At 39.1% G+C, this 13758-nt stretch overlaps 2 protein-coding genes across 19 annotated transcripts in view; both read left to right on the top strand.

The window, feature by feature from the left end:
- Positions 1–13758, top strand: part of LOC105181216 (zinc finger protein 2-like) — a 64992-nt gene that overhangs the window by 5777 nt on the left and 45457 nt on the right. Inside the window, exon 5 of one of the 18 annotated variants that reach the window (XM_025304671.1) lies at positions 11083–13149. The exons of 16 other annotated variants lie outside the window; for them this stretch is intronic. In XM_025304671.1, the coding sequence (XP_025160456.1) occupies positions 11083–12166 (1084 nt within the window). In that variant the 3' untranslated portion in view covers positions 12167–13149. Of the gene's footprint in view, positions 1–5090; positions 6477–11082; positions 13150–13758 lie in introns of those variants that run through there. One more of the 18 variants, XM_025304659.1, reaches the window with a different exon arrangement.
- On the top strand, positions 494–3156 carry LOC105181210 (zinc finger protein 26-like). Its single transcript, XM_019840500.2, has 2 exons — positions 494–1132; positions 1223–3156. Exons 1-2 carry the CDS (start codon positions 619–621, stop codon positions 1867–1869), a joined length of 1161 nt encoding a protein of 386 aa, XP_019696059.1. The 5' UTR covers positions 494–618; the 3' UTR covers positions 1870–3156.

Genomic DNA, 13758 nt, shown 5'->3' on the forward strand with positions numbered 1-13758 from the left:
ATCTCATCAGGGAATTTCCGACGTATATTTTTTTGTGTGCATTATTCCTGATAATTTGTGACATTCATGGGATGCTAATTATCGATGTATATAAAGATAATACAAATAGGTTTAGACAAATCATGTAATCATAGATTATCCATCACTCTTATAGAGTACGTTTGATTGTTATTATGTAAGACTCACGAGTTCAGAAAGCTTCATGATGGATATTATTACAAACAGCGGGTGATGAAATTTTTCGAAGCTGCTTGACTTGACGACAATCACGACGACTTTCTCTATAGCTCGATGCGCACGTACACTCTTGTAACAACACGTTAATAATTGCTGCGTCTCGAGGGATGTCAGCAATGCCCAAGCACTTTGCACGGCCACCTTGCAGCAATCACATGAGCATTAAGATATCTTTCTCTCCCTCTCTCTCCCCCTCTTTCTTTTTCTCTCTCTCTCTCTCTCTCTCTCTCTCTCTCTCTCTCTCTCTCTCTCTCTCTCTCTCTCTCTCTCTCTCTTTCTCTCTAGTCACTGCCTGTACACGAAACATCGTACAATCACCAAGAGCAGAATACAAAAAAGACCAAAGCTGTGTGTGTGCGCCCACGGTCGTTCTCCGTTGCAATGTCCTTGGGTTTTGTCGATTTCAGGGAAGCAGGCGAGACCTTTGGCGGATTGTCGGGGATGCTGCGCCAGATCCTCTCGCCCTCGCCCGAGACTGGGGAGGCTGGCATGTCCTCCGTCAATTGTAATCTTCTACAGACCAACTCCATATATACGAACCAATCGTCGATGCTATCGTCGACATTACTAAACACCATTCCTCCGCACTTTCAGTCCGTATGCCCGGATCAGTCCCTGCTCGACCAGATGCAGATCCTCGCGGAGTCCTATCCATGTCCCACCTGCGGCCTGGAGTTCCGAAGCGTCCTTAAACTGAACTATCACATGCGTACGAGCCATGTGATGCGTCCAGAGTATGAGCATAATGTCGAGAATCAACCGCGGTACTCGTGCGCTGTCTGCTCGCGTAGCTTCGTCTCTCTGAGTCACCTCAAGTTACACGAGCTCACACACACCACCGCGTCCGTGACCTCGTGCGCGTCGACCTCTGCGAACCTCATGTCGCCCGACAGCGGTGGTGGCGGCGGTGGCGGTGGCGGCGGCGGCGGCGGTGGCGGTGGTGGCGGCGGCGGCGGCGGCAGTGGTGGAGTTGGAGCTGGAGGAGATAACGGTAATATGGATAAAATGTTTTCCTGCGATCTCTGTCGAGCGACTTTTCGTTATCGTACGCTGCTGGAACGTCATCGAAGGATGCACGACATCGATCCGGAGAAAATGTACTCTTGCCCCAGGTGCCTGATGCGCTTCGAGACGCGTAATCTGTATAATCACCATGCGAAAACTCACAGACCAGTCCCGGCAACGGGTAACGACAACAACCGAATGATGGTCAGCGCGTCGAACACAGTAGTGCCGTCGTCCGTCGTCGACCCGGTCACCGCCGCCGTCAACCTCGGCGGCCCCATCATGCCCGCCAAATCCATGACCTCTTACCCCTGCGACTCGTGCTCCAAACAATTCACTACTGCCGAGTCGCTGACTACGCATAAGGCGGTGCACAGACCCAGACCGTTGGTGTGCAACGTCTGCGGCAAGGGCTTTACGCACCGCAAGTATTACGTGGTGCATCAGCGCATTCATACGGGCGAGAGGCCGTATCTCTGTGCCATGTGCGGCAAATCGTTCACGCAGGCATCGACGCTCACCGTGCACCGCCGTTATCACACGGGAGAGCGTCCGTACACGTGCACGTTTTGCGGGAAAGGATTCGTCACACGAACGATCATGCTTAATCACATGAAGAAGCATTGAAACCTCCAATTGATCGGTGTTTCACGGCAATTATACAACTCGCGATAGATCCTTCAAAGAGATCATTCGGGGAGACGTTAAAGAGATGCAATTTTATGTAGGATATTTTGTTAATGTTCTTTGAGAGGAAGGATATTGAGAGAATTAACTGATTTTGATTTAATCGAATGATTTAATATGCAGTCGAGATATACAATATTTTTTGCGTGATGATTTTTAAAGAAGAAATTCTCTCTTAAAATCTCTGATTAAAATATGTTTTCCGTTGTGAACATTTCAGGTGCTTTTTCTATTCGGATTATCATGATTACCGGAGGTAATTATTGTCTTATAAGAATGTCATTGTAGAACATCGATTTGTCGAAGTGCCTAAAATTACTCGAGTTACTAATACGGTATAGTAATAAATAAGTATCGGTACAATATATAACAAGCGAATTAAAGCTTGTGAGTTGATTTTTTTATGAAGATGTTTCACGTGATAATATCTTTAAACATTCTATAGTTTCGGATAAAATATATTTAACGATTGGATATTTGACGATCGAATCAGAGTCACGACAAAAAAAATAAGCTAATCTTATTCTATAATCATAAATGTCGTCTCATCACTGTGATATTGTTTGTACATTATATAAAATATTTAGAGAGTAATATTATTATTAAATACTTGACGGATCTTTCTGTCGTTCTGAATGAAAGCTAATTTAGCCTAATTCAGTTTTGAAAAAAAAAAATTAGTACCTGCCTAAAACGATCACATAAAAGTGCCTAAAAATCGCAAATTCAATCTCAATTAATTAAAATCGCAATTTTTTCACTTGAACAAATTTGGAATAAAAATATTCGACAGGTAATATATTCGCGGATAAATAAATTTGATTATTTTTATATTACGCATATAAAATTAAATTTTTTACATTAAACCATCGGTGAATTGGTAATATGTTCAATGCAACAATTAATTTCAACATAAAACTATATTCAGGTGCCTTCAATTGATGAATAACGAAAGACAGGGTAAAAATACATAATAAATGTGAAATGTAAGTATATGAAGACGCTTAAATATTTATATATAGAATTGGTAGTAGAAGTTATACACGATTCAATATCTTGAACTTTGGATAAAATAAATGTAGCAATATCTAGTAATACTTCGCTGATAATTCAACAATTTTATTGCTTGCAAATTTACTTTTTCTCTCATTACAACATCGTAAATTATATTTCTGTAATCAGATGCGTTTTTATCTATATCCTAATATTTAATACAGATGTCTCTTTGTGCAAATATGTATATATGGTTATATATACTGAATTATTCACACTTACTTTAAGGTAGGATATAGTATTACTAGACTTTTGATCAGTCTTTCCCAAAATCTTGATTCTACAAAAGAAAGAAAAAGAAATTACTGTTGATCATATGTTGAGATAATTTTGTTCTAAATATAATATGCATATTTATCTGCAATAATTACAATATTATATATTAAGTACTATAATGATTATATATAGTGTAATGGATAATAATTTAATTGGAGAAAAGTGTATACGTCTTTATTTAGAAAAGTAGGAACCGTCCAATTGTGATCAAGTTTTTATTTTTGTACATTGTTGGATTTTCAATGTAAAAAAATTGTGAATCCTACATTTAATTTCGAAAATAAACTTTTTCTTGCATGAATGGATTTGAAAATAAAAGGTGTAGAAAAGTTTGGAGAATATATTGTTTCTAAAAACATTCTTTTTAATTTTTTAATAAATATTTTTTATTTAGGAACATAAGGATACAAGAAATAAATATATCAGTAAGAAGCACATATTGATGATACTTGCACTGCTTTATCCACAATGAAACAATCATTCAAGCTCAATATTCTTTGATAGTAATGTATAATTCTAATATTTTAGAGATAAAAAGAATTACATATAAAAAATAAAATTGATATATCGGCAAAAATAATTTGCTGTAATTCGTAAATTTTATTTGCTTAGAATCACCACTCAAAAATTTCATGTCAATAATAATTTTTAATTTTTTCCCAAGACACTTTCAGTAAATATAAATTGTTTATATATTGCAAAATCATTAAAATTTAACGAACTTTGTTCTGTCGTAAAAATTTAAAAGGAAAAAAGAATTTTACTGGAATATGCAAAGTAATGTGTATAGAAACGCAATGCATGATGCATATTAATCTTGTTTATATTATAAAATTGTAATACAGTAAAATGATATATAATATAGCAAAAACTCGTGAAGCATTAACAAAACTATGTTTATAGGATTCGCGTTGGGCGGGGTGTCCAAAGTATAGTATGTTATTTTGACCATAGGTACTAAGGAGTGAGCTGAGACATGTGAGATAGATTATGCAACATTGTTGCAATGATTAATTTTGTACGATGAATATTTCAGAATCCAAGAGTTTTTGGTCAACTACGATTTAAGACCGATATTTCTCCACACAGTTCTAGTTAACATCGAATTTGATCTTTACTGAAGACACTTGATGTGTACAAAATAATAAAACTTTAGCAAACAACAAAGTTATATAGCAAATGGAAATCTTGTCACAAGAGGATTAAGTTTGACAAAATTCGTTACAGCATCTATGGGCAAGTCTCATAAGTGCAATGGGACACCCCGCACGTATTCTAAGTAATGAAATAAATATTATGCACATAGGAGATATGTATTTCATAGTGCGAGTGTATTGAATACACTAAACTATCATGTTGGCAATTTAATAATCAGCTAAAGAAAAGAAACACGAGAAACCTGTTAGCGTTAAGCAAACGTAGACTATAAATTAGCTATATCTCATAGTCGCGGATTATGTATTACACGCAAAGAGCTCTTCACGTCAACAAATTATTACGCGACTAGTACAATTAGTAAGGAGCACGCGCGTGCGCGCGGTGTTCGCTTGCGAATAAACATTGTTGAAGCGCAACGTGACACCGGCAGGAACAAGGTCGAGGCAGAGAAGTGGTGACTACGTAATAAAGAGAAATGCTGGAAATCACAAGTGTGAGGCGCTTTATTGACCTCTTCTTCCAACTTCCACACAACCGACAGCCGTGTCCAGCCGATCGTCCTTGTAAATAATTCGCTTACCATAAGGCCTGTAAGGCATCGATAAGAGAACGAAAAAGATAACAGGAGAAACCGTGCACTGATTGACTCCCATTTGTGTCTCTCTTCTTTGCAGATATTTTGTCTCAAAACTCACGGTGCTGCCTGAGGACGGACAGCAGTGCAGGCCCGGCGAGATCAAGCACGTCTTTGTTCAGGGAAACGCGCGATTACTGTTAACGGATCCGTTGCACAAAAGGAAGAGGACGGATGTGCTCAATCGCGAGAGCCAGGTCGTGCAGTGCGAGCTCTGCGGCGACGGTTTCGTGTCCGAGCAGGCGCTAGGTATACACCTAGAAACAATTCATACGGAAGACGTGAAGCGGTTGGAGGACGAGCAATTAGTCTGCGAGCACTGCGGCTGCAGCTTCTCGACGATGCCGGAGCTGCAGGAGCATCAGAAGGTACACATGTCCCCCAGCGAAACGTGGTACGCTTGCGATATCTGCGATTACAAGACCACGTGCAGGGACAACCTAGACGAACATAATAGGTCCCACGACTTCAATTACCAATGCGAGGTGTGCGGCGAGCTATTCATGAACAAACGCAGTAGTCAGGAACATCAGATGTCGCATGCACGCGAGAAACCGTTCCAGTGCGATGTGTGCAACGCGACTTTTCGCTATCACCAGGGTCTGCGACTGCACGCGAAGCTCCATCAGCCGGATTACGTGCCACCGCAGAAGAAGCACCATTGCGAGCTCTGTAACAAGCGTTTCTCTAGACGACAAGTGCTGCTGGTGCACATGAAAACGCACGGAAACGCGGGCCCGCAGAATGAGTTCGTGTGTCCAGTGTGCGGCAAGTCCGTCTCCAGCAAGACTTATCTCACGGTGCATCTGCGCAAACATACTGGCGAAAAACCGCACATCTGCGACTTATGCGGCAAGGGCTTCATCTCTCAGAACTATCTGAGCGTGCACCGGCGTACGCACACAGGCGAGAAACCTCATCGGTGTACCCACTGCGACAAGAGCTTTACGCAGCGGACCACATTGGTGGTGCATCTACGTGGTCACACGGGCGACCGGCCATATCCTTGCACCCGCTGTCAGAAATCGTTCGCTTCTAAGACCATGTTGAACTCGCACTTGAAAACTCACGCGAAGCAAAACGCGCGGCAACAGCAGGAGCAACAGCAGCAGCAACTGCAGCAGCAGGACTTGCAGCAACAACAAACGGAAGACGACACGTCTACTCTCGAGACAGTCACTATACTGTTGTCCGGTTAAGAAATTACCACCACGTTCATTATGATAGATCGTGTACTTCTTTCTATGACGACATCTGTTTTGCGACGATCCTTTTATACATTTGACTCATTTAGTTAGACGTTGCTTCGCAATCATGTACAGGTCTGATGAACTTCTGAATTCGACAGGGTAGCTTTCTCGCGGTGACAATGCAGTACAAGCTCACCTTTGTAACGGTACTTTTTATATCATAGTGAATCTGGTGAAGTATGCTTATGACGCACTAATCGGCTGTAAAGTGTATGTGATGTGTGTATGTTATATATGTATGTATGTGATTTGAGAAGAGACGTCGACTCTTCCGCGCAAGATTGTTGAATTAGGATAATTACCTCGCATTCCTGAAAAGTCTGACAGATGATGTGACAGTGTTTGCACGTAATATTTGACTGAGGGAAGTCAAATAATGTTATCTGCTTTATTGCAGTTGACGTGCGGTTGATGATAAGTGGCTGATTCATTGAGAAACGGAATATTCCGCAGACTATTGCACAGTACAAAATCTATAAACAATTTCGTTAAGACAGAACAAGGAGAAAGAAGAAAAGATCAGTTGCCTTGTAAAATCTGGTCGAGTCACGTAATTTTTGCAATGAAAACCTCATAGAACGAGGATGTAGTATCGGTGTGGGTCTTTCTCCCTCCCTCCTCCCTCTCACTTTTTTTTTTTTTTTTTTTTTATAATATGCTTCCGATTGTTCCTATGTCTTATGGAATGATGTATCTTGTACAAAACGATTTGGAACAATAAATAAATAAACAAGTAGTTAATAGGCAACAACGAATGTCGCAAAATATTCAATACACTTAAAACTCGAATCTTTTCACTGAATTTCAGAATATCAAAACGTATGAAATAATTTATTTCTAGGGAGAGCATACTCTGCAGCTTCTGGTTCCAAGACTATTATTGCTCTATTTGAATAGTTTTAGATTTATGTTCAAAAGGGACAAAAGCATATTAAGTTAAGCATATTATGCTTAAAGCAAGGTTGACAAGTTTGACATTGACTCATAGACAATAGCATGTGTAGCGACACGTGACATCAATGCTTACGGTTAATTTGACTTTTGAATATTTCTTTTGATTATTTCACAATTGTAAAATATTCGATATATAATAGCAATTTAATTCGTAGAAATCATGTAGAATTTTCTTAGATATATTTTTTTGCAATGTATCTATTCTGTTGAAAAGTGCTGAAGGAAACAAGTGACAGTTTTCGCAGACTATAATAAACCGTCCATGAACTTTTAATATTTATCAGTAATTGTATCCTGACAGTATTTTGTAATTATGCTTGTACTTGCTCTACAATGATTTATTTGATTCGTAAGTTAATTATTTATTTAGTATCTGCCTCGTATGTATTTTTTACGCAAATTTATTGATATACTATATATTATATACTATATATTATATATAGTTGCTCGTAAAGAGAGTTCGATAATTGCCCAGTTGTTACAAGCGTTTATTGAGCAATATATTAAATTGCCGAATAGAAAATTTCTAACGTTTTAGTGTTGTAATTTATATGTCATCTCATCTAGATGAAAAATGAAATTATATATAATTATATCAAAAAAATTATTAAAAAATGAAGCTTTATTGCGGGCAGTTATGGTATAAAAATATCTAAAGGAGGTGTACGGACTTCAGTATAACATTTAAAAACGCTTATATAACATTTATATTTCATTATCCTCTTCCATAAAATTATCAGTTGTAGAAAATAAGAAAGTTAAAAACATCAATTTCCTTAAAGTATATGATCGGTTATATTTTCTTACAGGAAAATATTTAAAATTTATTTTTTGATTATACGATTCTTAATTATTGATACAATTAAAATCTGAAATATACATATATATATATATATATATATATATATATATCGTATATACTGTTCAATTTATTCTTTACGTTTTTTCGACATTTTTGTTGTTTGTACCGTAAACTTGGGATTTTTTATTAGTTTACACGGTGGCATCTTAGCAATTATATATATACGTATATATATAATATTCCTGATAGAACAAACTTATTATTTTTATGTAATTCTTTATTCAATAGATATTACATTTATGTAAACGAATATTGTTCTCTTTAATAAAGTTTTATTATACTCCCATTGTATTTGAAGTCATACCAATATATAAAAATTTTGCTATCGTTACGTTATATATTTATGTGAAAGATGCTACAAATTTATTTTCGTGATCATTTACTCTTCATGTTTGCTGAAATAAGCAATATCCGAGTTGATGATTCTATTTATACAGAAATATGTATCTCAGATTTACGTATATTATTTCCGTTACACGCGTCTCTAGTTTGCGATATTTATTCATGGAACAAGATATCTCAACGTGATCTTTGAAGCAAATGTTCCTTCTGAAATCATTATACAGTAAGTAAACAAATTTTAATATTTCTCATATCACGCGGCAGAATATTTGAAGATCTTAATAAGTAATACATAATAAGAAAAAGAGAACATTATTATTATTATTATTATTATTTCTTTTTTCAAAATATTAATTATTTCCTGTTTCATTCACTCGTGGTTGTGATTTCCTGCCCACGCTATCCATCTGTCGTTTGGACGTTTTATGACAATAACTTTCCTGATGTATGTATGTGTGAAATGAATTCTACTAAAGTAGAAGAGCGTAATGTTGCATTCTGACTGCAGTTAAAATCCATTCGTTTCTTTTCAGAGCTAAAAAGTGGAGTTTCAAGACTTGTCAGAAAGTCAGCGCGACGAACGAGCAGGATCAGAACGTGTCCTACTTTATTTTCCAAGAGATCGATCATGAGACCGTTTTTGTTGAGAAAATAACCGCGTATCACTGCGACTCGTGCGACGAGGATTTCGACACAGAAGCGAAATTGATAATTCATCGAACGGAGCAATCGATACTCAGGACCCGGGAGGCTTTGCGTCAAGCAGAAAAGAGATACGAGTGCGACACTTGCAGGCAAACATTTTCGAGGAAAGCACAACTGACGAATCATCGGCGGATGAGCGGATTTAAATGCTCTTCGTCCGAACCGGAGAGGAGATGCGAGTCGAAGGATATTGTCACGAGGATCAAGCAAAATCAGAAGCTGAATAACAACAACAACGACGATGACAAGACGGAACTTATTAAATGCGACGAGTGTCAAAAGGTCTTCAAGAAGAGACGGTATCTGAAGGTACACAGGATGTTTCACGATTCGCCGCATATCTGTCACATGTGCGGCGCTAAACTAACATCGGAGTATTGTTTGAACATTCACATCAGACGGCACAACAAGGAGTTCACAGAGTTCTGCAAGATATGCAACAAGGGTTTCTATCTGAAGGCCACTTTGAAACTCCACATGAGCGTGCACACCGACGAGAAGCCCTGCACCTGCAAAATCTGCCACAAGTCCTTCGGAAACAACGCTTATCTGCGGAGTCACATGAAGCTTCACAGCCAGCCTGAGACGAGGAAGCGGTTCAAGTGCGAAATCTGTAGCTTTGAGACGTTCTACAGCTATTGCTACAAGGAGCACATGTGGACACACACCGGAGAGAGCCAGGTAGCTTGTGAAGTATGCGGAAAGTTGATCACACGACAGTACATGAAGATACATATGAGAATACACACCGGCGACAAGCCAGAGATCTGTGAGTTTTGCGGCAAGGCGTACAGCGCCAGGCGGTACTTGATCAAACATCGGCGAACTCACACCGGCGAGAAGCCTTACAAATGCGATATTTGCGAGAAGCGTTTCACCCAGCGTGGTACGCTCAGTCGTCATCTTCGGAGGCACGAGAGTCGCAAGTGAAAATGTTCTTCTCTTCTTTTCGGACAAACGTGTGCAATAAATATGCTTTACCCGGAAACGCTTTACCGATATATCGTTTTAATTGGGGTTAAACTCTGTGTTGTTTAATGTGTATAATATTTTATTTCCAATTATATATTTGAGCACTTTGATCTCCATGGAGGTCACCAGTGATCGATTTTGTGATTCCGCCACGTCTCGTCAATTTATGCATAAGATGTAACCAAATGCATAATAAAATTGCAAAATCAAGACGTGACCAATAGGGAGCTAATTAAGTCAGATAACTGACATGAGAATTATTTAAAACATTATTTACCGTAATATTATCTGTTCAGTTTTCAAATGATCCCTGGAAATCGATATGGGACAGTCGTTACTAACTTATTTCTGACATGGCTGTTATACATGCTATATGGTAGACAATCGTATAAAACAAGTTGGTGTAAATATATGGAAGATACGATATAAGAAATATAGCAGACAATATGTTACATTATACATATATAATATAATATAATAAATCATGTGTGTTTCTCTACTTTATTACAGTAGATGCAATTCGCGTATATAAATATAGTACATATAATTCGCAATGATGTTTACTTGCCTTGTTTTGTGTTCTCTCATTACACATTACTCATTTTTATTTTTCGTAGAACTAGCTGGTATGTAACAGAAGGTGTAATGTTCTCAAGTACGTTGGAAGAACGACAAGCGACCGCAAAGTTTGCGCTGCGCTCGAGACGTAGGCAACGTCAACATGTCGGTAACGGTCGTGCCTTCTGCTTCTAACTAGAGAGCACAAGTAACTCTAGACTCGATGAGTGTAGTAACAAAAGTGCTTCCCGTAAGACTTGTCAAGAATGTGGGAAATCTGTCCGTTAACTGAAGAAAACTGTTGCCGAAGACGTATTTATTTATTTTAACATGTAATCGCTCATGTGTTGCTTTTCTCACGCGTTGTTGACGAGTATTATCTATTGCAGGTGCGACGAGATCATCGTAGAAAACGCGAAGCTGCAAACGATCGACGAGTTGCGCGGTATAGAGTTAATGCGATTCCAAGACGACGATGTGTGCGTCACGGAAGAGTATCGCGACATCGATCATCAGGAGATCGTGACGGACACGACTGAGCTGGAGGACGTCAAGCTGGAGACTGCGTTGGAAACGCACAAGGCGGATATCGGTAAGCAGTTCGGCGAGGGTGACTCGAACCGCAGGCACAAGACGGTTTACGAATGCGACATCTGCGGGAAGCGAATGCTGAAGAAACAGCTGTTTCTCAAGCACATGCAAAGTCATGAGGGCAACGCAGGTCGTTGTGACGAGTGCGACAGGGCGTTCGCCGACGAGGAGAAGCTGCAGAAGCATATGATCAAGGTGCACCAGCAGGAGCGACCGTTCCAGTGTGTCCTGTGTAACAAGTGCTTCAAGACCAAAGAGTTCCTCAAAACTCACTTGAAGCAGCACAACAAACGCTTCACCTGCGACATATGTGGCATCTCGAAGGTCTCCGGCTACGATTTGCGGTTACACAAGAAGAAGCACAATCAAGAATACGTGACGCACTGTGAGATCTGCGGTAAGGGCTTCTACACGAATCAGACGTTGGACCGGCACCTGCTGACCCACACCGGTGAGAAGCCATTTGTGTGCAAGATCTGCAACACCCCGTATGCAAGTGCGGCCTACCTCAACATGCACATGAAATCCCACGGCGAAAGGGAGAAGCACAGGTGTACTATCTGCAACTTCGAGAGTTACTGGAAGGCCGCGCTGAAGGTGCACCTCAAAATCCACACTGGCGAGAATCAGATCACGTGCGAGGTGTGCGGTAAGTCCGTCAGCAGCAAGACTTATCTGCAGATTCACATGCGCATACACTCGGGTGAAAAGCCGCATGTGTGCGAAGTGTGCGGTAAGGCGTTCAGCGTACGGAAATACTTGATTGTGCATCTGAGAACTCATACCGGCGAGCGGCCCTACGAATGCAAGGTTTGCCACAAGAGATTCACGCAGCAGGGTTCGTTGAATTCGCACATGAAGTCGCACAACGAGAGCAAATGAAGCTGATTCACGTCATGTCGAGAATATTTCTTTCGTATCTCCCTGGAAATGTACGTCGTCTGGGCGACGAGATTGCGTTGTCGAAGAAGCCACGAGTGCAAACGCTACGTATTAATCAGAGGTGATTTTTACAATTTTTATGATAACAACTGCAAATGGATTGTATACTGTCCATTGTAATTATTTATCAAACGAAATCCATCCGTGCGATTTTTGGAGACATATTCGCTAGATGGAAATACAAATGCGACGAATTGCCATCTCTCAGAGTGTCGGAGTGCCACGAGAGTGGCACGAGCGACTATGAAGCGATGCAGAACGAAACATGTTACGCGTGTGAATATTCAGATTTATTTTACAGACTGTCGTGACATGTCTACTCTGTGGGACGTATGTCGGCCATGCGGCAAGCACAGTCAAACTGAGATTATGCTTATGTCAGAGGATTTATGTCAGTCGCTGAAACAAGTGCAAGTATATTTATTTATTCCAGGATGTAGGCCGGTGAAATCTGTATATTGTGAAAATGTTATCAAATGAATTCATCGTGCGAGAAAGTCGATAAGAAGCCGCCGCTGTACCGTGGTTGTCGTAACAAACGTGATTGGCGACAATGGAGGCAATCTTGATGAATGTGCATGCTACCTTTTTCGTGTCAACTTTCGCTTGACAGGAATCTCAGATAAAAATAACGTTTGATAGATTTCTAGAAGAATATTTAGTGAACAGTAGTGTCTAATCGTCATTATGTTAGCAACGTTCATAAGCAGCATAAATTTAATTTAACAGAATATACGCTCTTTGTATATTGTCTGAATGCGATCCTTAATATTTCAAGTGATGAGAAACTATACTGAATAGTATCGTTGTAATTAAAGTGGAATGGAATTGCATGAAGAAATTCTCATCTGCGCATTTCATCAAAAATCACATTTTTCGTTTCGACATGTTTACATTCGAACGACTTTCACGTGTATGTATATAAATATATATCAAGTTATAAAAACAAATAAATGTTATCTTTAATTTCTGTAATATTGTAAATATCATACGAAAAGAAATATATAGCTCTCATCGCTCTTTTTTCATTATATATTCTTCGTTGTATTCTTTTTACTCCACGTTACAAAATAAACAGATGTTAGCTATGGCCTTGCGTAGATTTGCCATTGGACAAAAATAATTTTCGCATATGTCTATCAACTTGTTTTATATGATATGTATTAAATATATCGATAGAGTGAGGATCTCTTGTATCCGTAATGCGCGACAAACGAACAATGGAACAACCGTCTCGATATGGATATTTCTCAACAGGATTGCAAAAATTACAGTAGGCTTACCGTAAGTTCTCGAAAGGTATGCATAATTTTATATTTCGAAATTGGCTTTAATGCTTGATATTTTTATTATTTTGCAATATACGCTCATTTCATTTACAGATTCTTTAGGATGAAGGATATTACGAAGAAAAAAAAGAGGAGAAAAAGAGTGCATGTTAAATTTATAAAACTTACCAAGAGAGAATCTTATACTGTTAATAAAAAGAAATAATTGCACAAATCTCTCTTCAATTCCAATACATGGAACGT

The sequence above is a fragment of the Harpegnathos saltator genome, unplaced genomic scaffold, assembly GCF_003227715.2.
Source record: "Harpegnathos saltator strain DR-91 unplaced genomic scaffold, Hsal_v8.6 scaffold119, whole genome shotgun sequence".
Classification (NCBI taxonomy): Eukaryota; Metazoa; Arthropoda; class Insecta; order Hymenoptera; family Formicidae; genus Harpegnathos; species Harpegnathos saltator.

What these genes read in the sequence shown, in the direction of transcription:
- LOC105181210 (XM_019840500.2), top strand. Translation starts at nt 619, where the DNA reads ATGTCCTTGGGTTTTGTCGATTTCAGGGAAGCAGGCGAGACCTTTGGC. An exon ending in CCTCATGTCGCCCGACAGCG is followed by an intron (nt 1,133 to 1,222) that starts GTGGTGGCGGCG and finishes GAGCTGGAGGAG; the next exon opens with ATAACGGTAATATGGATAAA.